The sequence below is a fragment of the Kogia breviceps genome, chromosome 4 (genome assembly GCF_026419965.1).
Source record: "Kogia breviceps isolate mKogBre1 chromosome 4, mKogBre1 haplotype 1, whole genome shotgun sequence".
NCBI lineage: Eukaryota > Metazoa > Chordata > Mammalia > Artiodactyla > Physeteridae > Kogia > Kogia breviceps.
This window is the reverse complement of record NC_081313.1, coordinates 90,795,589-90,820,084: the sequence shown is the minus strand read 5'-3', so window position 1 is coordinate 90,820,084 and position 24,496 is coordinate 90,795,589. Positions and strand designations below refer to the sequence as shown.

The 24,496-nt window shown below is 39.6% G+C and overlaps 1 protein-coding gene across 2 annotated transcripts in view; it reads right to left on the bottom strand.

Annotated features, from left to right (window-relative positions):
- The window catches only part of CAMK4 (calcium/calmodulin dependent protein kinase IV), a 211,176-nt gene extending 194,181 nt beyond the window's left edge, over positions 1–16,995 (bottom strand). The window contains exons 1-2 of one of the 2 annotated variants that reach the window (XM_059062179.2): positions 16,842–16,995; positions 15,844–16,082 (exon numbers count right to left, since the gene is read on the bottom strand). In XM_059062179.2, coding sequence (XP_058918162.1) covers positions 15,844–16,004 — 161 coding nt within the window. In that variant the 5' untranslated portion in view covers positions 16,005–16,082; positions 16,842–16,995. Of the gene's footprint in view, positions 1–15,843; positions 16,083–16,480; positions 16,576–16,841 lie in introns of those variants that run through there. The other variant, XM_067031433.1, reaches the window with a different exon arrangement.
- Positions 16,996–24,496: the final 7,501 nt, after the last annotated feature.

The following is a 24,496-nucleotide window of genomic DNA, read 5'->3' as shown; positions in this document are numbered from 1 at the left end:
TATTTTCATTCTACAGACGAGGAAAATGAAGCTCATTACAGTTTAAAAAATTAATTAACAATAGACAGCTAATAGGTACCAGAGTTGGAACGTATTTTTACACCATAGTTGCCACTGGGGTTTCTATTAATATCTGTTGGAGTCATGGGTTCATTTTATATGGCCTGCAGCCCTGATTTTCATTCTCAGAGTGCCTATAGCCAACTCATATTCAGAATCTTGGAATCAGAAGACATTTCAAGACTGTGATATCCAATCACTTAGGATTGTGATATCTAATCACCTTCTTTACAGAGGGCCATTCCAGAATTAATACCCCTTACCTGAATGACAGTCAGTAAGACACCTCCTAAGTCATCTGGTCTCTATTTTTTCCCCCTTTTTTCGTAGCCATTTGTATCTCATTAACACCTTTCTCAAAGTTTATTCATTTGTTTCTTAAGTGCTTCAAAGAAATCCCTTCACCAGAAAAGAGACTAAGACAATTAACAGCAGCTACTAAAGAAACGTATGATGAAACCAAACTTTATTTTACTAGTCAGGTACCAAGTTAGGGAAATATATTCTTTTATTTATTTTTTTTTTTTGCGGTACATGGGCCTCTCACTGTTGTGGCCTCTCCCGTTGCGGAGCACAGGCTCCGGTCGTGCAGGCTCAGCAGCCATGGCTCACGGGCCCAGACGCTCTGCGGCATGTGGGATCTTCCCGGACCGCGGTACGAACCTGTGTCCCTTGCATCGGCAGGCGGACTCTCAACCACTGCGCCACCAGGAAAGCCCGAGAAATATATTCTAATATATTCTTGTCATTTTAATACAAGAAGTCTTTTTTTTTTAAAGATTTTTTTGATGTGGACCATCTTTTTTTTTTTAAGATGTTGGGGGTAGGAGTTTATTAATTAATTAATTTAGTTTTGCTGTGTTGGGTCTTCATTTCTGTGCGAGGGCCATCTCTAGTTGTGGCAAGCGGGGGCCACTCTTCATCGCGGTGCGCAGGCCTCTCACTATCGCGGCCTCTCCCGTTGTGGAGCACAGGCTCCAAACGCGCAGACCCAGTAGTTGTGGCTCACGGGCCCAGCCGCTCCTTTTTTATGTGATATGTTTTTACCAATGTACACAGACTACAGCCTGCTTTAAAATATTCCTAATCACATCTGTTTTTTTTTTTAACATCTTAAATGATTTCCTGGACTCTCCTATTTATTTCTGAATCACAGTCAAGTTGCAGTGATTCTGGGTCTGGTTATTTAACTTTCCAGTGAAGAATGCATTATCCTCAGTAAAAAATTAATAAATATATGACAAAGTTAAAGTTGGCACAAATAACATCTCGAAGCTACAAAATGATTAATATTCTCTAATTTTAATGCTCTGCTTATAAGAAAAGCAAACTGTAAAAATTATACAGAAAGACCCATCTACAGCAGTTATTTTAAACTGCCCCAACTGTCCTTTTGTCTGAAGATATGGAAAACCTTAAGGTTATACCACATATTATTTTCAGTATGTGAAATACAAAAGAACAGCAGTCAGATATTTATAAATATTAACATCTCCTTTCTTGGACTGCCTCAAGCTCATGCAAAGTCATGCAGTGTTTACTCCATGCCTCCATGTTGTTTGTTAGCTTCTCATTAACTGAGGAAGCATGAACCTGATTCTTGAGAATTAACAATTTAAGATATAAAACTGACACAAACTATCAGAGAAGGCAATCTAGTGCTAAAGAAACACTGAACAAGTTAATAAATTCAAAAAGAGCAAGTAAATGTTGGTAAACTGGTGCTCAACAAATCACAAGCATCACAGGTTACTCCAGGTTGGAAACTGCATTTGGAATAAGCAGGTGAAAGTGTGGTCAGAGACCCAGAGGAACACTGGGTTCTTGGTCCTGAGAGAGGTGCATGACTGTATGACTTGTGCCAGAATGCAGATCCAAGTTCTGATGGAAACATATGATTCTCAAGATGGGCCAAGTTTTATTTTTTAATAGCTGAGCTTCTAGTTGGCAACAAAAAAATCCTGTGCCAGCTGCTGAGGAAATAATATGCTGGGAGCTGGCAGGCACGGGCACTTGGAAAGCCAACAGGTATGGATATGGATGCACAGTGGATACCAAGGTGGTAATGCCAGAAGGCAGCTCCTAGATAAAGCCAAGGCCGTGCTATACTGCCTGTGAAGTGGGCCTCTTGACTGCATCCCCCAACATCTGGGAGAAGAACAATGGTGGGCACCTGGGAAAGGAAAAGTACATCACTTTCCTCAAGCTCTGCTTGCCACATTAGCCTAGATTAACTCAGGTTAGTTTCTGAAACACTGCAGGCAGATTCTGAGGTTGTGACCAAAGTTAGATAGATATTCAAAGTGGGGGAAGGGGTACATGGGCATCTTGGTCGGCTCAACTGCCACAGCAAAATACATTGGGGGACTTAAACAATAGACATTTATTTCTCACAGTTCTGGAGGCCGGAAGTTCAAGATCAGGGCGCCAACATCAGGTCGGGTTCTGGTGAGAGCTCTCTTCCTGGCTTGCAGACAGCTAACCTCTTGCTGTGTCCTCATATGGCAGAGGGAGAGAGAGTATGCTCTCCCGTCTCTCTTCTTACGAGGGCACAGATCCCATCATTAGGGCCCCTACACTCATGACTTCATCTAACCCTAACCACCTCTCAAAGGCCCCTTCTCCAAATACATTGGGGGTTAGGGCTTCAACATAAAAATCCACGGTGGGGACACAAGCATTCAGACCATAACAAGGGGAGATACAAGGAAAATGAAATGGACCTGGGCTCTTGTGGGACAACAGTAACAGGGAGAAGTCAGGTAGGGACAGAGACGTGCTTGTGGGTTGAGGTGTAGCTAACTCAGAAAACAAAAAATAGCCCTAGGCGAGGAGTGACCTTCCTTCCATCCCTCAGCTCCATCTCTGCCCCCCTCTCTCCTATACACAATCTTTCTTTCACCATACTTCCCTGGCTTCTGTCATCAAAAATAGAGATGGGGACATACACATTTTCCAGAATAATTATTGGTCTGGCTAAAAAGATAGTTCAGATTTTTTCCGTATCATCTTATGGAAGTAAAAATGAGCAAATATAATAATGAGTACATGTCTCTAAAAAAGAGATTAGGCATTTAAAAAATACAAAATAAGAAAAAAATTATTCAAGGAGCCTCCAACACATTTACAAAGCCTTTGGAACTTAGAACCCTACTTACTCCAAAAGCTGCTCTATCTCCTGAACACACAGTAAAGAACTAAGGTAATCATCCAGAGAATTCAACTGGAAGAAAACATAGATGCACAGATGCTTGTGGCTAGAGAGTACCTTCAACAGAGAGGATCTAATCACAGAAGGTCACACTATTCCCAGTTCATTCAGACATGAGGGGACTCTTTAAGACAGAGCAGCCTGATAAAAGACCAGAGCCCCTAGCATTACAAAGGACTTTCAATTGCAAATGCCCTGCTGGTACAACTGACTCATTTACTCAACAAATATTTAATGAGTGCTCACTACACACCAGGCATTGCAATAGGTCTGGGGACACAATAATGAACAAAGAGACAGAGGTCCTGCCCACAGAGGCTTACATTCTAAAGAGAAGCACAAAGACATTGAATAAGTAATTTCACAGTGTGCTGGTTTAGCAGAGGATATGCATAGGAAAAACATCCTGAAGAGAGATTTAAGAGTGTGCTCATTTTCCTGCAGTTGTTCATCTAATTCTTCTAATATTTATTCATTCACTCGCTATTCCACAAACACTTATTAAGCACTTATGGAGGGCAGCTGGTAATGGGCTTAGTAGTGGGGACAAAAGATGGATAAGATTTGGGGTTCCTCTGTCTGAGGAACAGATGCTCTGGTGGTGAAGGCCACAAAGCATTTACCTGTAAGACAATAAATGTGTGACATAGTATGAGAGCCGGGAGGCAGGAGAAGCCTTCGGCTTAGGGGGCAGGGTGACTCTCCTGGAGGAATTAGAAGGAAAAGGGAGTTTCAGGCCAGGAGAGTTTCACACACAACACCATGGAGATATGAGGACCATGAGGGGTCCCTTGAGGATGGCAGGTAAGAGAGGAGCACCGTAGTCTGACAACCTGGTCTTGAATACCAGTTCTGCTCTCCTCCCCAGCTGCGTGAGCTTGGACAAGCTGCTTGACCTTTCGGAGCTTCAGGCTCCTCATCTGAAAAATGATGCTCGTGTTGATCACCTTGTTGTATTATTGCAATAGTTAGCAATGCATATTAAAAAAAGAGGAAAATCTCAACACCAAGTTCCTGGTAAACACTCCATGGTGGTAATTAGAAGTGGTGGGGAACAAGGCTGGCAGGCAAGTTGGGGTCAGAATGCTAAAAGACCCAAGTAAGTTGGACTAAGGTTTTTTCCCTGTAGCTACCTAATTTGGAATCATCATCCCCTACCTTCCACCTAGTGTCCTGTCTGGGGCATGATATTAAGCTTAAGTGCCAACCATGGAGCTAAGTGTTTTTACACATGCGATCTAATTTCATCGTCAGAGCAACGTTGTGTTGGATATACTACCACAAATCTTCATTTTAGAAATGAGGCTTAGTGAGGTCTAGTGTTATGCCCAAAGGGACCCAGCCATCAAGCGGCAATTTTATCCTTCTTGTTTTCTTGTTTTCCTGCCTGCACCTTGCACCTTCTAGCTCAGCTCCTGGCTTAGCACCTGCCTGGCTCAGCAGTCCTCCTTCATCGCCACTCTCAACTGTCCAGAATGCCCTACTTGCTGCCCCAGCCTCAAAGCTTTCCTGAGTAGCTGCCTTGCCCAACTGTCCCCTTGGGCTACGGCTCCCTGAGCATCACTCCCCGCCACCACCTGCCAGCTCAAGCCGGGACTGGAGCTCTGCTGCCCCCTCCTGGCCTGGACCAGAACCTCATCTGCTCCCTGGGGCCCTCAGCTCAGCCCTGACATTCCATTTCCTCAGTACCTCAAGATGTGAAAGAACTGTACCATTTACTGTGAATTATCCTAACAATTTCCTCAGGTTTCCACTCTGCTGATGTGGCATACATACACATGACAAGCTCTGTTTATTATTATGTGTTTAATTTGCTTCTAGATACAGGTTACACTCAGAACTCACACGTTTACTTCACTGAACATTTTTATTACCTTATGTATTCACACTGAGGGAAAAAGGAGAGGAAGGACTCAGAGTCCCAAAGGAACCACTAAAAATGTTTCCACTCACACAAGAAATCTTCATTGGCCTATTATGACTGAACACTCTAGGCCAGGCTGATTTACTGAATTATATAATTTGAATTTTGTTACATTTAATAACATAGTCTTATTTTCTCAGTGCTTGTCCTAACAGGGAGCTTTGAAAAAAATAGATAAGATTCACTTGAATGAATAGGTAGCAGTGCATTTATATCCTGTTAAAGATAACACTTGGAATGACTAGTTGTCACAACTAAAGAACAATTTTGTACGTCTGTGAAAGTCCCACATGGATGGTTGTCACTAAGTTAAAGAGTCACTAACTATCCCTTCAAGACAGTACAAGAAGTAAGGTAGACCAAGCTGAAAAGTACAAGAGGGACTTCCCTGGTGGCGCATTGATTAAGAATCCACCTGCCAATGCAGGGGACACAGGTTCGATACCTGGTCCGGGAAGATCCCACATGCCGCGGAGCAACAAAGCCACGACTACTGAAGCCCATGACTAGAGCCCGGTGCTCCACAACAAGAGAAGTCACCGCAATGAGAAGCCCACACACCACAATGAAGAATAGCCCCCTGGGCTTCCCTGGTGGCGCAGTGGTTGAGAGTCCGCCTGCCGATGCAGGGGACACGGGTTCATGCCCCGGTCCGGGAAGATCCCACATGCCGCGGAGCGGCTGGGCCTGTGAGCCATGGCCGCTGAGTCTGCGCGTCCGGAGCCTGTGCTCCGCAGCGGGAGAGGCCACAACAGTGAGAGGCCCACATAACGCAAAAAAAAAAAAATTAAAAAAAATAAAAAAGAAAAAAGAATAGCCCCTGCTCCCCGCAACTAAAGAAAGCCCGCGAGCAGCAACAAAGACCCAATGCAGCCAAAAATTAAAAATAAATAAATAAATTTAAAAATATTAAAAGTACAAGATTCTGTGCAATGCAAGCAAAAGTCCCTACTAAACAGTCCATGAAGACTGAAAGTGGGAAGAAATCATCATTCAAATACTGCATTATACGTAACAATAAATGTGTAAACATATCTACAGATTTGCTATCCCCTACTCTTCTTTGTTCTGGTTTGTAATATTAGTCAAATTCTGTCTATAATCATGACAAATCAAAGAAAGTACACTTTTAAGGAAGAATGCTACCACAAACTAGTAGAGAAAACAGTTAAGAGCATGTCACATGTATTACTTTTTTAGCAGACCATTCTAAACAGAGTGCTATCTCTAGTCTAGTTTTTTTAAAAAAATATTTTTGCACCAAAATTTTGGTGAATTTTTCAACCATATCACCCTGAAGCATGACTTAAGAAGTAATTAACTGATGACAATGCATTTGTTAACCAAGTTAAACTCAGCATCCTGGCAATAATGCTCACAACTCTCCAACCCCTGCCCACCAAACACTTCAGGCAAATGCAGTCACCTACTTAAGCCAGCAGCTGACAAAATTTACCATGAAGTAAGTTAGGTATTTTGAAATTGAGGTTCTTGCCTATGAATTTTGGGGTCAACAACAACGAAAAACAAAATTCATTTAACCCTCTGCTTGATGGGCAAACTGTATTCCTTTTCTCTTTTTCTTTACTCTGCCATATGACTTTTTTGGTTACAATGGCAGTTACGTTCTTATCAAAATCTTTCATCGGGTAGTCTTAAAATGCATAACAAGTGCACATATGTGCCCACTTCCCCTTTCTGCACAAAGTCACACCGTGCAATATGATTTCTTTGTTTGCATTTTGATCTATGTATTTGCTTTAAAATCATTTTCATATAGCAAAATGTTAGTATTTAAATATAAGTAAAAAACTTATTCAGTAACCACTTAGAACTACCATTCTTTGATCCAGTAATCATCAAATAAAATGTTTTGAGCACATGCTCCCAAATTGTGTATACTTACATACCTATAAATGCAATACATATGCTATTGAACCAATATGTAATGTTCTTTTCAAAACATTTTTAAAAAGCAAAAATTAGAAAAAAAATGTTCTTCTAGCATCCCCTTATATCATGCACCCGCTGGATATGAACATCCCACTTTGGAGACTTCTGCTGTAGTTAAGGTATGAGTGACTGTTTTAGTTAGCTCTAAACTCTATTCAAACTAAGAAAGAATAACTTTTCATAAAAAAATGCTTATTTAAACAGTCTCAACTTAAAGAACCTTAATTAGTCCACCTGTCATATGTGTATGGCATATAGAAGGATTATTCAACATGCAGATAATAGATTAGTAAACAGAAAAATGAATTAATTAAACTTTACTAATTAGAAGCAAATCTTTATTGATTATTTAGCATATTACTTTATAATGACTGCTACTTCAAATATAATAGAAGAATGAGCAACTTGAAATCTAATTATTACACACAAAACAAATGACCCTCCAATAGTCTTTGAATGTGAATGTTGATCATGGTATGGAAATTTAACTTAAACACCCTCCAAATAAAGCTACTTCATTTTCAAAAACATGAATGATGATTGGAGCTAGCCAATGTGCTATGTAGGTTAAGAACTGCAGCTGATATAGTTTCAAAAGATGTAGAAAAAGGATGAGAATTCATTTAAAGCCTGTGCCTACAGGAAAAGCTAATATCAGGTTGACATGTTAAAAGGGAAATTAAAGGTAATTCCTTGAATAAATGAAGTTTCGAGATCATTTTAACCTGAAATTCTCGTATAACTGAGGAGGAGTAGAAGTTTACCTTGACTGATCTAGGTCAGGGGTAAGCAAACCTCTGGCCAAGGGCCTAATATAGCATTCACTTATTTTTGAACAGTCCACAACTTAAGAAGAGTTTTTACATTTTAAAAATCAAAAGAATGTGATGTGAAAATTATATGAAATTGAAATTTTACTATCATAAAGTTTGATTGGAACACAGCCATGTGCATTGGTTTCTGTGTTGTCTATGGCTGTTTTCACTCAATCATCAGAGGTGAGAGTTGCCACAGAGATCTGTGGCCCACAAAACCTAAAATAGTTACTGTCTATCCCTTTACAGGCTCTTTACCCAGTGTAGGTAACTGATCTTAATCCCCTCAATCCCACACTTCCCCTTTTTATTCTAGTCTAGAGTGTGGGAGGGTTCCTTTTTTCTTTCTTTTTTTTCAACCAACATGGTAAGTTCTCTCTTACCCACCCCCCTCACTTATCTACATTGTGAGTTAGTGGCAAGTTCTGAGTCCCACATCTTTAGCCCAAGACAAAGCTGCTTCTATAGGCACCTTTTGCTCTCATAATGGTTTCTTTCTCTTTATCTATAATTTTGGTTTTCGGTTGATACAAACTCAGTCATTTTTTTTTACAGGCTTTCTTTGGTCTGATAATCAACTTACCCTCCCAAACTTATCTGTCATTACAATGTTCATGCTTTGTAAAGTCTGCAAAATAAAATGTACACCCCACATTCTTCTGACAGTTTTGGGTTTTTTGCCTTTTTCTTTAGAATGTATTTTCCATCTGGAATGCTCTTCACCAAAGCTCTACCTTGTTAAAATCCTGCCAAAATTCAAGATCCACCCCTACCAATGAAGACACCTCAATCTTCCCAGTCAGAATTGTCACTCTGGTGTAAAGACTGCTGTAATTGTCATTATCTCCATCTGGTATTAGTTTTATTTATTTATTTGTCTCATATTAGATTAATTGTTGGTGCCTTACAAGTAAACTATACATGTGGAGGCCAAGTAGTGTTTTATTTATCATATTCATTCATACTCTATCCCCCTCACCCTGCCCCCTACACCATAAATTGCCTAGCTCATAGTTATTCAAAGGATCAGACCTGTAACAGAGAGGACATTAAGTGGCATGAAGACATGGAATTAAATAACAAGGAATTAAAAAATGACAACATCATTCTCTTTTCAATTATTTTCAATCATCTGATTACATCAGGAAGAAAACCTCAATTTGTGCCACTCTGGTTTTAACTTTGCTAATCTTTGACAATCTCCCTTTTTAACAAAGAGAAAACAATTCTCAGGCTTGGAGCCTTCTGGAGGCAAGCATTTCTAGCTATGATTTAGTAAAAATGCTTTGTTCTTATTGCCTCTATTTATGGGATGAATACTGGTTTTCAATTTAATTAAGGTAAGTATTCTCAGTAAATAAATTTAGGTTAACAAAAATGAGGTGATTTAAACAAAAATATTAAGCAAATTATAGCACAGATGGTATGAATATACAACAGAAATCAACGGTAATACATAAAAATGTCAGAAACATTTGGTTGTAGCAGATAATCAATAAAGCCAAATGACTTTATTCCATCAAACTCCTTGTTAACCATCTACATAACTAAAAGAAAATAATGTAAAAGACTAGCTTCAAGCTTCTGAGACAGTGGTTCTCAACAGAGGAGGGGGTGACACTTGATAATGTCTAGAGACATTTTTGGTAGTCACAATTGGTGGGGGTGGGGTGGCTGGGGGAGGATTGCTACTGGCATCTAGTGGGCAGAGGCCAGGGACACTGCTACACATCTTACAATGCACAGGACAGCCCCACATGAAAGAATTATCCCGCCCCAAATATCTACAGTGCCAAAGTTGAGAAACTGCTCTAAGAGAAAGAGCAAGCTTTACAGGTACTACCCTTTGCCCATCGTTATAAATCATCCTCTATGCAGCACTCTGTCCTGATTTGATCTGCCACTGATAAGATTCCTGAGGAAAATCTCCCACCCAAACCTTTCATTATTTTACATCACCCACACAGCCACTGCCCTCCATTAGCAATTAGAATTTTAAAAATAGACCACACTGAAGAGTACATGTCCTTTATATGCTAATACTATGCCATCAATATTTAGATCTAACTTCCTAATTAAACCATTGGAGTTATGAAATTTTCAGATTTTCCTGCACTATCAAATAGGTTTTTAAAAATAATTAAAGTAAAGATTAATACAATTTGAGTAAAACTTTGATTCTAGCTGCTATTGACTTCATGTAAAGTTATTCCTTGGTTTGAACTATATGGTTCATTGACTCAAATAATATATTTTGCAGAATAAACCTGACCTTGAAATTTTACAAATTCAGTATTTTTTATTAGATGTTAGCTTTCATGAAAGGGAGTCTAAAGAGAACTACTTTTTAAGCTAGCAAAAAAAAATCATTAACATAAAACAACATAACAATTAGTAGTTGAAACAGTTTGCTTGGCTACCACTCAGTACTTTATTCTCAAAAGTATTATTGCAAACACATAATCCACACAGATGTGTCTGAAGGTAAAGCATTTACAAGAAAGGTCTTTGAAGCTATTTTGTGGTTAGTGTTTTCGTTCTCTTTCTTTGCTTTTTTTCTTTTTTTCAAGTAGAGTTCACCAGAACAACTTAGAAGCTGATAGCACCTGTGTCTTTTTTTTTTTTTTCCAAATTAGGAGTTATTTTTATCCTTGAAACAGTATTTAAACATGGAAAAATAGTGCATTCTTAAAGTAATGATCCTATCATAATCTTCACTTGACTTTAAGGCTCTTTACAATGAGAGTATTTTCAAATTTAGCATTTACTATGTATTAATTTTAGTGGTTGGCATAGCTTGCAGGCATTTCATGCTTTTAAATTCAAGTTGATTTAACTCCTAATTCTGACATGCCTGTGGTAAAATGATAGCAAAGGTGAAACTGAATCCCTTTCATTTCAGAGCCACAAAGCACTCTGCCAACAGAAAAGCAGTATTTTCAATACCAACAAGCTACAGAGGTGGCAGTTATCAATACTGCCAAGAAAGGAAACCAGTGCTGAGTGAGATTAAGATCATGGCCACACATGTCAAACAGGTAACCAGATTTCCCTTTCCCTGGGGTCCTTAGAACTGAGATCATCACATCAGGACCCACAGTACCTGGCCCACTTTGTTATCATTCATTCTTCAAAATCATTTGTTGAGCACCTGCTGAGTACTGAGCAGTATGCCAGGCAATGATTACACAGAGTGAACCAGCCAAATCTACAGACCCTGCCTTCCAGAACTTGTAGTCAGTGTTGGTGCGAAGAGCCTGTGCAGCCCGTTTCTGTTCTTCCAATTGCAATCCCAACTTGGTACTGAGTCAACTGCCTGAGAAAAGAATCAGCTGCACAGAGAACGAGAGGGACTGAACAGGTATACTTTAAATTCCTAGTGAGATAAAAAAAAAAAAAACCAACATCATCCCCCACAGAGCTTAAGATACCAAGTGCAGTGCGTATGGCAGGAGATCCATAGCCAGCTGTGGGGATACGCTGGATAGGCTGTGGGGCCCTAAAGGACAGTGTGAGGGAAAGACCAAGACCCCAAGAAGCACTGGCTAAGAATGGCCCAGGAACGGACTTGAACAAAAGGAAGGAAGGGAAAGGGGAAAAGAGAGGATCCGATTTCTCCCCAGCCAGGAGCACAGGTTGGAGCCCTCCTTTCAGAAAATGCACACTTTGCTGCTTCCTTACAGGAAGCATTTGCTGACCATTACCTGGGAACAAAGTTACGTGTTACCGAGTGGACTACAGCCATGCTCAGGTCTCTGGATTCCTCCACTCCACAGTGAAGGTGCTCCTGGTCCAGCCTCCTGAACTGCTCAGCCAGTCCAGAATACACTCCACTTAGCAGGCCTCGTGGAGAAACCAGAGTTTTTCCAGTAGTGTTTGAAAAGGGAAACCCAATAATGTTGGAAGGAAAGACAGGGGGATTTTTCTTTACAGAGCTATGAAATTGGACACTACTCAATGTTTCCAATTGGTCTGCATGGCATCTTTCGAAAGGAAGATACTTATATTCATACTTTAATCTGGCATACACAGATTTACGGCCTAAAACAGTACTTTTCAAACTGAATCACAACCTACTAGTGGGATGTGAAATCACGTAGGTTCAACCAATATTTTTAAGGAACTAGAATAAAATCAAACAGCACAGAATAGGAAATATTAGAGTACATTGCTGGTAATAAGAATAAACAATGTTTTATGAAGCTTTTTTTTTCCATTTTATATACACATATGACTCACTAAATTTGTTTCCTGAGCAAGAACACACATAGCAAGGGATCTTATATAATTATGCTTAAATTGGGTTGCTATATAAGTTTTTTTAAAAATTGTGAATCAAGTTGGGTGGTGGGCAGGTACTGAAAGTCATTAGCATAAACAAACTATAGTGAAATGTAATGGAAATTAAAAAAGAAAAGATTCCAAAAACTCAATTTCTATGCTGAAAAAGAGAGCAAACGTATTTCTCAAAATAATTTAATTCTGTGATTTTCACACTCTTATTCTCTTGTCCTAATTATCTTTCATTTGCTTCCCTGAACTTGTGTGTGTGGGGTAATACATCTGATTTTGTTACAAACATTCTTTCAATCTCATACAACAGACAGAAACAAAACGTGAGAAATAACTGAAAACAGAACATGGGTTTGGATGCACAGGGCCAAATCATCACCACAGAGCAGCCCAGGCCAAATCCTGTCCCTCTGTTTGCCAAACCACCCAGCAGAATCTGGACCAGAGGGAGGCTCCCTTTTCCCTTGGAAAAACCTTTAAAACACCAATTTCTCAAATCACTGGGCAAAGAACCAACCACTCTTTACGATATGGAGTCCTGAACAGGATCACGGCCAATTCATTTTTTTGAGTAGAATTGTATTTGTTGTAAACTTGATTTTTGTAAACTTTTAAACAAATTTTATAAACATAGTACTATTTTCAAATGTGGTTTTTGGGAAAATAGTTTGCCTGAAAGTCTTAGATAATTCCTTTCAACACCTTTTGGCCCCTGCTTCAGCCCCTGCTTCAGCTCCTGCCTCACCCTCATCCTGAAAAAAGAAAGCTATCTCATCTACCCTGGTCTGAATGGCTATATGTGGATTGGTGCTGTCAGTACCATCCAGGGGATTCAAGTGGTTACAGCCTTGGGAATTTTGTTCCCTGAAATATCCCAATACATCCTCAAGTTATGTTGCCCTAATGGTCATTTGTCCAATTTTCTTGAATTCAGGAGTCACTAGCTTACAACATGTAATTGTAATAGATTACTCTATAACTTAATCTATACTTGATCTGGAGGGAACTGTCTACATCCTGTCTACAATGGCACCACACAACACTAGGGGCATTTCTCTTGATAACAAATGTGTTACTAATGAATTAAATATTTTGGCTTTAGAGTCACCACTGGCAGGCAGACTTGGCCCAAGACTGGGAGTAAAGAGAGTAAAGATTTGAAACCAATCGACTGAGCCTCAACTTTATCACTTGTGAGGAAGAAAACTTGTCACTCAGTCAATATCTACAATTATAATTCTGTTGCATTCTCTGGCTTTATAGATTCTTACTAATTATATTTGTAACAGAGTTGCTTTATGTTTTAGGTTTATTTTGTTGGAAAAAAACAACTTTGACCATGAAGTGATAATATTTCTCAAAGTCTCAACCAAATGGAGTAAGTATGCACCTCACCAATTCTGCCATCTACAGAGAACTTACCTAATAATATACATGAATACTGAAAAAGAGGACAGAAGTAACAATTTTAAATCTCTTCTCAAAATATTTTAATTCTGGGCTTCCCTGGTGGCACAGTGGTTGAGAATCCACCTGCTGATGCAGGAGAAACGGGTTCGTGCCCCGGTCCGGGAAGGTCCCACGTGCCGCGGAGCAACTAAGCCCGTGAGCCATGGCCACTAGGCCTGCGCGTCCCGAGCCTGTGCTCCGCAACGGGAGAGGCCACAACAGTAAGAGGCCCGTTAAAAAAAAAAAAAAAAAAATTAATTCTGTGATTTTCATGGTACTCAAATGATTAGCTAGCAGAGTGAGAGTCTTAGCAATATATAATTGATTTATATTCACGCTCCAAAATTTAGTACAAAACATAACAAGCTGTTTTAAAAAGTATAATAAACTCCAACTTCCTTAGGTTTTCCCTAGGAAGTCTACCGTCTTGTATATATACACAATTTGTAGTTTATTTATTTTTCTACCCATTTTCCCATTCCTTACATTAAAGGAAATTTCTTGAGCTTCCTGAGGGCAAAGCTTAATCACAAAGATAACGTGTGCTGATGGTTAGTCATAACCAATTAGAAGCATCTAAGGTAAACGTTACTCAGAAAGCAGTTAGATTTGGAGTTGAGACAGTCCCTGGAGCACCATAAGGCACTTCCTCTACTAGGTGGCAGTTTCTAAAACTCATCAATTTTAAGTAGATTATCACTTTAATCAGAAGTTTACACTGTTCCACTGCAGCTCATCATACAATTATGCAGGCTTCAAACCTTACAGAAGGAGATATTTCATTTTCAACCTACTAGGGAATGCATACTACAGCAGATCTTCAGATGAACATTGAAAAACTTGACAAGAACGGGATGTTTATGTATGCATTATTCAATGCTCAAATATTCTGAAACATTTTAAAACAGTGGCAACTCCTAAATTTTCATTCAGAAGTTTTGCTTTTCTTCCACACCTTCTGTACTCAGTGAGCCATTAATAGTAGTGGCAACTCGGAGGGGGAAAGTGGCCCTTACATAGTCCCACTAGGTACCAACATCCAGAATCCCACACTGTAGTCTCCAATGACATAAAAAAGAAAATGGCTGTTAGCCAAACTGTTTCCAACAAAAAAAGAATGGGAAATAAAATTGCAAAGAAATATTAAGTACAGAAGCTTCAACTTGTTAAACGCTGAAATTACATCTTAAGATTCCCTATAATAAAGGGCCTGGTTCTAAAATGAGTGTTGAAAAGAAGTCCCTTACCTATGGATAGCAGAAAGGAAAAAAGGAAAAAGGAAGGAAGGGAAAAATATTTTTCAATGGATAAAAATATGAGAACACAGGGCATCATTCACATGGCAAAACCACTACCTGTTTGGATCTTCAGAGAAGGGATGAGGAACATTTCTACAACCCCAGGGAGGTGGTTTTCTGCATACATAATTTAAACAAATCACTCCAGCACATGAAAGAAGAGCCGCAGAACTCTTCTCACTAATTACCACCCCATGTGCTGCTTTTTCTTTAAAGCCACACTAGTTCATTATTCTGCCTTGAACTCTCTTAAATGATTCATTTCCCCTTCACTCCTGAGCAGACTCTGCAGGGAAGCTAGTGTTTAAGTTTAATTTCTAGTGCCACTTGCTTTGAAGAGCTTGATGAGGGGAAAGAGCAAGAATCTAATTTAATAATTCTGTCATGATTTGGAGAGGCTCCTTCCGCCCCCCAACCAAAAAAAAATAACTAGACAAACAGGACCCTCTGGCAAGCTATAATCGTGAGCAAAGACACCAGTTGGGAAAGCAGGGCCCACGTGCGGTGGGAGCTGTCACGCAAGGGAAGCGGCAGCCGGTGAGGAGGAGGGAGAGTGGGAGAGAGTCAGGCTGCTGCTAGCAGCTGCACCGGCCTGGGCTCTCCCGGGGAGACCCGACTCGCACTTGCATGGTGCTGAGCTCTCTCCCAGAGCAGGTAGAAACCGAAGGGCAGGGAGGCCGGCTCCCGCATCCTCGGGAGCTGTCGCTGCGAGAGGGAGAGTGCCCGCTGCGCGCCGCGGGCTTCCCCAGAAGCCGGAGCCCGCGCACAGGGCGCCCGGCTCCACTAGGTCCAGGGCGCCCCCCAACGCCCCAGCTCGCCACCCCGCCCCCTCCGCCTTACCGTCCCAGCTCTGACTCCACCTCGAAGAAATCGCTCAAAGCATCCCTGTTGGAGCCGTCGATCCAGTAATCTGGGACAAGGCTCCCGGCCCCCGGGGCTACACTGGCGGTGACCGAAGAGCAGGACGAGGCGGAGCACGAGGGCACCGTGACTTTCAGCATCTTCGCGGTGGGACTCCGGAAGCCGCCGCCGCGGTCGCCACCGTTGCCGGAGCGAGAAGCCCCGCCGCCAGTCACTGCCTGCGAACGCAGGAGCGAGAGGTGGCGTCCTTCAAACACACGCACACACCCACGGCCGCCTCCCACGGCGCCCTCAGCCGCGCTCGGGCTGCGGTTCCCTTTCTGCACGCTCTGGCGGGAGGGTGGGCGGAGAAGGGGCCGAGGAACTGGGGGACGGTGTGGAGGGAGAACCCCAGTCGCCGCTGGCGAGAGAGAAGAGGCGGAGGCACTGCAAAGGAGAGCGGTTCCCTCCCCCTTCGGTCCTTCCCTCCCCACCTCCCTCCACTGAGCCTTTCCAACCCCCATCCCTTTTTTCCCTCTCTCTCTCTCTGGCAGTGGCTGCGGTGGAGCCGGCTAGGGCGCCTCCGGATGCTGGAGACTGGGGAAGGCACAAGGGCCAAAGCATCATCCCATGCTACCTCCCGCTGGAATCGGGTGCCTGGAAGAGACCAAGCGCACAGGGACAATAGCTCCGAGTGTTGAGCGCCCAGCGCGCTCTGGGAGCACATGGGTCCGGGTGGCCAGCAGGATGGTGAAAAAGGGACCTGCCTGTTGGCGCAACTCATCTCTCCTTGAGCGCGTCTAGGTGGCGAGCCCCTCCCACCCAGCACCAGCTAACATGCCATCCCTTGTTCCTCCCTCTGTCAAAGGTTATATTGACGGCTGGGAAGGGTGTCCTCTGGGATCTGGAGGATCGCCGATCCTCCAGGGCTCCTATGCCCAGAGCCAGTGAAAGCTGGAGGAAAGGGAAGTGCCTGGGTCCACGGTGACCTGACTCACCTTTGAATGAAGTCTTCAATTGTAGTAGGTGCTGTCGTGCTGCTGCTGGCACTGCCTCCTGTAGCACTTTTGGAGCTCCTGGAAGGGCAGGTATTTGCTATGTCTAGTTGACTCCCAGCTTCTGAAGGCTAGCAACAGAAGTGACACAGAGAATTACAGGTTTGGAAGGGCCCTATGGAAGCCAACTAGTCCAGCCCTCTGCCTTAAAGCAGGACTTGTCATCATTCATGACAGAGAAGACTGCTACATTTAAAGCTCTTTCCTCTTCCCAAGAGATGTGTCCCATTACAAGCATTCTAATGTCTGCCCATCAACCTTTAGGCTATCCATCTAAGTATTCGTTAAATCTATATAATTTATATTTCTACCCTTGAACTTTCTTTAGATTTCAGCAGAAATGAACAACAATTAGTCATTATATTCTGTAATAAATCTTTGTATATATAAAGACATTACATCATATCTCATTTCTGGCTAAATAACTTTAAGCCCTTTATTTAATCTTACTTCACAGGTATTACTTTTAGTCTTTTTTCTTTTCTGACTTTCCTGTAACATGCATTAAACTCTTCTCAGTGTGTCCCCATTGCTGATTACACCAGTAAACACGGTCCAATAGTTTCCTCTATTACTGATTAATTTCTTTCCCTTAAGAGCTTTTATGCTATATTGGTGAACTACCAAAAACAAAGCAAAACCAAAAAGAGCAAAAACAAAACCCCCTAAATCTAACCAATTAATGATAGGAATTGACCCCTAGTTGATAGGAAATGAAAAATAAACTATACAGAAACTGTTCTTCACAGGTAATTCTATGAAGATTAGCATATGATCAGTTTACAAATGGCCTAAAAAATAGCAAGTACATGTAGATTCATACAAATTCAATTAATACTGAATTATATGGTGAAGACAAAATGCTCACATGAATTGTTACTTTTCAGAGAATGAATTCAGTAATCTTCACGTTAGAAAACCAAGTACACAAGCAAAGCAAGCTGATGAAGCTCTTGAAAGTAAATTCTAGTTCTTACTAAATCAGTTTCCCTTGGCACTGACTGTTGTGGGATGGGCATGAAGTAGTGGCTAGGCCACTTTTATTTACACCTTTTTGAGGTAAGTCCTGAAGTGGCAGAACTGCATGTAGATACTTGTCTGTTGTGAGCAATTCTTTTATTCACAATTCTTTTCAACTCATGAGTTGAAAGCAAGCATATTACACTGAAAGAGATGGTAAGCCTTTTTTTCTCCTGCTATTTTAGGGAACAATAGCTAGAGAAACACCATTTCATGATACAGAGATGATAGTAGAATTGATATTTACATTCAACATTGGTTTAGTTATTTGACACCTATGCTTTTTACAACTGACTTTTGCAAAAGTGTTATTAGCTGCAGCTTAAAAAGAGGGTATTTGGTTTCATGAATGTAGTTTATTTTAAAACTGAAGATGAAAAAATTTATTTTAAAACAGATGGAACAGGAATAGAATCTATGCAATTTATTGTCACTCATTATGAAATATCACCTAAAATGACAGAAAAGAAACAAATGCATATATCCACAAAAAGAAAGGAAGAAATAATATCAACTAAAACTTAAAATCTTGGGACAAATGAACAAATGGTCACTCACTCAGAAGACTGGGTAGACCTGAAACCCAGATTTGCAATGGGAGAAACCAATATGAAGAAATATAATTCTTACCACAGAATTCCAGAAATGCTCAGGAATTAGAGTACCAGATCTTTCTAAAAGTGGAGTGAGGATAAGACATTGGTTCAGTGTTTTTTTATAAGAAGCTCTTAGGCTTCTACATTTCTTCTATCACTCACAGCCAAAAAACACACTTCCTAAGCTCTTCAAAAAGAGAGCACATTTAATCTTTGGAAATTTTGAACAAAAAATGAAGTATGTCTTAGATCACAAGGTATAGCTACAAATGTATTAAACACAGAGGGATTCATGAAACTCTACATAATAAACAGTGAGACTTCCAGGTCCAACAGGCTCCCAGGATGCTGAAAAATAGGCTTGTCCTATCACAATCTCAGCCATGCAGAAATTGGAGGATTCCTCAATGAGAAAACTAAACAACCCAAGGAGAGGGGGATCTGTGGATACTGACAATTAGGATACCGCCCCTGCCAACAAAGGAACTTGGCTTTTGTTAAAACCATACAGTGAAGCCCATCATTAAACAGGATCAGGAACCCAAAGCTACTAATGAGCTATTTTATGTCTCACTCAAATATAAATGGACAAGTTTCCATTCTGGTAAGGCAAAGTAGCTGGTATGACTAACCTTCCTGAATATGACAATTATAACCTCTGAACTAAGTATAAAAACAGTTATTTATGTGCCACATCTTCCTTATCCATTCATCTGTTGATTAAATGTGCAGAAAGAACCACCAAAATCAGAAAACTGGAAATGATGCCACCCATGAAAGAAAGGAACTCTTCTGAATAAGATGCACATTTATTCAGCTTTTCCTCTGAGGGCTCTGCAGGCAGCACAACTCTTAGTAGCTTGAGGTGTCAGAAAACAGAATTCAAGCCTGGCAGAGAGGCTAAAAATTGAGGAGGCAATTCCAGAAAGAAGGGACCACAGTGGAAGTATCCAAAAATCTACATGTAAAATGTGCACAAATAATAGGCTAATCTCTGAGCTACACATATGTGTGGGAAATTCTGAGGAACCCAGCAAAAAGGACAAAGCAATAACTGGAAGGTTGGAAACACTGAGAAGAAATTTTAGCTGTTCTTCACCACAGGGGAGACATGGTTTGAAATATGAGTCCCATCAAATTTAACTGTGGGTTGGAAGAAAAAAAATCTCTTCAGGAAAAAGAAAATGGAATCCAGAATCTCTCCAAGGAGTCACTAACAATCCAGTCTACACACACGCATGCACAAACACACACACAAAGACTAGATACATGAAGTGGTAGGAAAATGTGACCACAGTCAAAAGAAAAATCAGTCAATAGAAACCAACCCCAAGATGACTCATAGGTTGATATTCTTGGACAAATTATTTTAAACTGCTATTATAAATATGTTCAAATAATTAAAGGAAAAGATAGTCATAATTAGTGTATAGATGGGTATTCCTATCAGAGATATGAAAATGATTCAAAAAACACAATTAGAAATTTAAGAACTGAACAAGCAAACTACCTGAAATTTGGGGGAGAAAATCACTCAAAGGGTTTATAGAAGTGTGCAGATTTCAGGAGAAAGGGTGGGTGAACTTGAAAATAGAATATGGTATCCAGCCTCCAAGATCATCCCCACTGATTTTCACTTCTTAGTATTCATGCTCTTCTGAGTTTACCTACCACATTAAATTACAGTTGACTTCTGTGACAAATAGAATATGGTGGAAATGAAAGTGTGTGATTTCCAAGGTCATAAAAGCATTGCAGATTCTGCCCTGATCTCTTGGATTGCTTATTCTGATGGAAGCTGTGACATGAGGATACTCAAACAGCTCCATGGAGATGCTGATGGGGAGAAGAACCAGCTTGCATGAGAGTAAGCTACAATTGAAGTAGATTCCCCAATCCCAATCAAGCCTTCAAATGACTGCATCTCCAGCCAACATTTGACTATAACTTCATGAGAGACCTCAGCTGAAACCACCCAACAATTCAGAATTTCAGATGATTCAGAATTCTAAATTCATAGAAACTTTGAGAGCTAAATGATTATTGCTGCTATAAGTCACTGAATTTTGGAGTAATTTGTTATGAATCAATAGAGCACTAACAAAAACAGAAATTATCCAATCTAGAGAACAGAAAGAAAAATATATTTTTTAAATGAGCAATTCTCAGTGAATTTTTGGACAATATCAATATATCTTACATGTAACTGAATTTCCAGGAGGAAAGGTGAAAGATTCGGGCAGAAAATTTATTTGAAAAAATAATAGTTAAAATGTCCTCAAATTAGGTAAATAACATCAACTTACGGATTCAAGAATCTCAGAAACCCAAACAGAATAAATAGAAATAAAATCACACATAGGTCTATCTAAGTCAAATGCTCCCAACAATAGATTTTTTAAAAAGTTCTGAAAGCATCCCCTTCCGAGAGAGAGAAAGAGGGGGGAGGGGGAATATATTATATATAAAGGAAAGTAATACAAATGACAAATGATGCCTCATCAAAAATACTGTAGGACAAAAAACAATGGAATTATATCTGTAAAGTTTTTTAACTTTGAAGATATTTAACTACTGAAAGAAAAAAAACCAGTAGATCCAGAATTCCATACCAAAGGAATATTTTTAGGCTGTAGGGAAATAAACAAGATGGAAACTCAGACATACCAAAAAAAAAAAAAAAAAAAAAAAGACAGCAAAAATGGGATATATGGGCAAATAAAAAAGGCTATATTTCATATTCTTCTCTTATTTAGAAGACAACTCATGGTTTAAGGCAAAAATTATAACACTGAATTTTGTGGTTTATAATATATGTAGAGGTAAAATACAAAATACTACATATAATTCCTTCTAAATAATATTCAAGAAAAGGCAAAATGAAGTGACAGAATGCAGATTGGTGGTTCTCAGGGCCAAGGAAGGGTAGAAGATTGACTGAATATAGGTTTGGGGGGATTTGGGTGGTCACAGAAAGTTCTGTATCTTGAGTTTGATCATTGTTACATGATTTCATGCATTTGTCAAAACGCTTCAATTATACTTTTAAAAATAATGGATTTTATTGTGTGCAAATTGTATCTCAATAAAGCCAAATAAAAACTGTAACAGTAGCATCAGCAATTCTTTTAGGTAAAATTAAAAGTCCATAAATATTGAAAAGGAAGACATTAAACTGTTCCCATTTATAAATGACTCGATTTTTACATAGAAAATCGTAGGTTTTGACTTAGGTTCCTAATATTAATAAGTGAATTTGGCAAGGTCACAGGGTACAAAGTCAAAATAAAATAATCAACTATATTTCTACATGCTGCAGGAAACTGGAAAGGCAATAAAAATATTTCATTCACAACAGGGGTCCTCAACCCATGGGCCATAGACTGGTATTGGTCCATGGCCTGTGTGGAACCAGGCCACACAGCAGGAGGTGAGCGATGAACAAGTGAGTGAAGCTTCATCTGCGGCTCCCCACCACTCACATTACCACCTGAACCATGCCCCCCAACCCCCGTCCATGGAAAAAATTGTTTTCCATGATACTGATCCCTGGTGCAAAAAAGATTGGGGACCACTGATTTACAATATAATAAAACAAGCACAAAATATTACAAATCGATTCAACAGAAGGTATTCAAATCTTTTATAGTGAAAACCACCATATATTGCTAAGAGAAATAAATGGAAAGATATACCATGTTCATTGATTGAAGTTTCAGTATTGTTAACAAATCGATTTTCCCCTAATTGAGATGTAGACTAATGCTAGTAGGCTTTGTTTGGAGAAATCGAAAAGCTTATTCTGAAATGTGTAAAGAAATACAAAATACCTGGAATATAAAAACAATCCTAAAAAAGAAAAAAGTTGGAGGTCTCATTATATCTGATTTCAAAATTTACAATAAAGCTACACAAATAAATGCTGTGGCATTGGTGTAAGGAAAGAAATGTCAATGGGAAAGAATAGAGTTTAGAAGTAAAATGATACATGTGGTCAATTAATCTTTGTAAAAAGTAACAAAGCAATTTAATGGGCAAAGAAAAGTCTTTTCAATAAATAGTACTAGAACAATTGGATAAATATATAGGTAAAAATGAACGCCAAAATTTTCCTTGTACCACAAACAAAAATTAATTTAAGAAGGATCATAAACCTATGCATATAAGCTAAAACTACAGTAGTACTTTTAAAAGAAAAGACTAAATCATATCTTCAGGAACTTACAGTAGATAAAAATGTCTTAGGACAAAGTGAGCTCTAAACATAAAAAAATTAAAAATTGGAATTTATCAAATTTTAAAACTTAAGTACAGCAAGAGACACAGTTAAGAAAGTAGAAACACAAGCCACAGACTGGGAGTAAATATTTTCAGTAGAAATATCTGACAAAGAATATGTAACTAGAATATATGAAGAATTCTTAGAAATCAATTTAAAAAACTAAAAAAAGATTTCTGGTTTCTGCTCAGCATGTAGAACACTACAAAAAACATTGCTTTAACCCTTATAATACAACAATTAAAAGCCAAATTGCAAGGTCAAGATTTCCTTGAACACTTCAGAGAACTGGGGTCACAGGACAACCAAGTAGTCTAAAATCTAAGGAGAGACAGTGTTCACAATGAAAGATGGCAGTTGTTTACCTGCAGCAAACACAGCCACATACCAATAAGAACTTGATATGAAGACTAACAAATTGGGGGATATTGAATGTGGGTTAACAAAAGAATGTGAGCCTGGGAGCCACATATAGAGGAAGAGTTCACACCTTCTTGCAGACTTTTCTCCACAAACTCTATTGGGCTCACAACAAAAGATGGTTGAAAGTCCTGAAAAAGCATGCTTGGTAGTGCAAACCTGGAGAACAGTAGCTACTGTGCCTACAACAAACAGTGTCACTGGCATAAGCCCACAGCAGATGGGGAAAGGGAACATGAAAAATCCCTCTACACTAAAGAGAAAGGCAGGAATATGTCCTGAAAACAGAACTACAAATGGTGGAAAGGCACTAAATAGGTCACATCCCCAAGATCCAGGGACACAGGGCCTACCTAAGACTAAAGATTAAAAAAAAAATTTTCATTGGAATATAGTTGATTTACAATGTTGTGTTATTTTCTGCTGTACAGCAAAGTGAATCAGTTATACATATACATACATCCACTCTTTTTTAGATTCTTTTCCCATATAGGTCATTACAGAGTATTGAGTAGAGTTCCCTGTGCTACACAGTAGGTCTTTATTACCTATTTTATATATAGTAGTGTGTATATGTCAATCCTAATCTCCCAATTTATCCCTCCCACCCTTTCCCCCTGGTAACCATAAGATTGTTTTCTACATTTGTGACTCTATTTCTGTTTTGTAGATAAATTCATTTGTACCATTTTTTTAGATCCTACATATAAGCAATATCATACAATATTTGTCCTTCTCAGTATGACAATCTCTAAGTCCGTCCATGTTGCTGCAAATGGCATTATTTCATTCTTTTTTATGCCTGAGAAACATATGTACCACATCTTCTTTATCCATTCTTCTGTCGATGGACAGTTAGGTTGCTTCCATGTCCTGGCTATTGTAAATAGTGCTGAACTGAACATATAGGTGCATGTATCTTTTCGAATTATGGTTTTCTCTGGCTATCTGCCCAGGAGTGGGATTGTGGGACCATACGGTAGCTTTATTTTTAGTTTTTTAAGGAACCTCCATACTGTTCTCCATAGTGGCTGTACCAATTTACATTCCCACCAACTGTGTAGAAGGGCTCCCTTTTCTCCACATCCTCTCCAGCATTTATTGTTTATAGATTTTTTTGATGATGGCCATTCTGACCAGTGTGAGTTTTGATTTGCAGTTTTGATTTGCATTTCTCTAATAATTAGTGATGTTGAGGATCTTTTCATGTGCTTTTTGGCCATCTGCATGTCTTCTTTGGAGAAATGTCTATTTAGATCTTCCACCCATTTTTTGATTAGGTT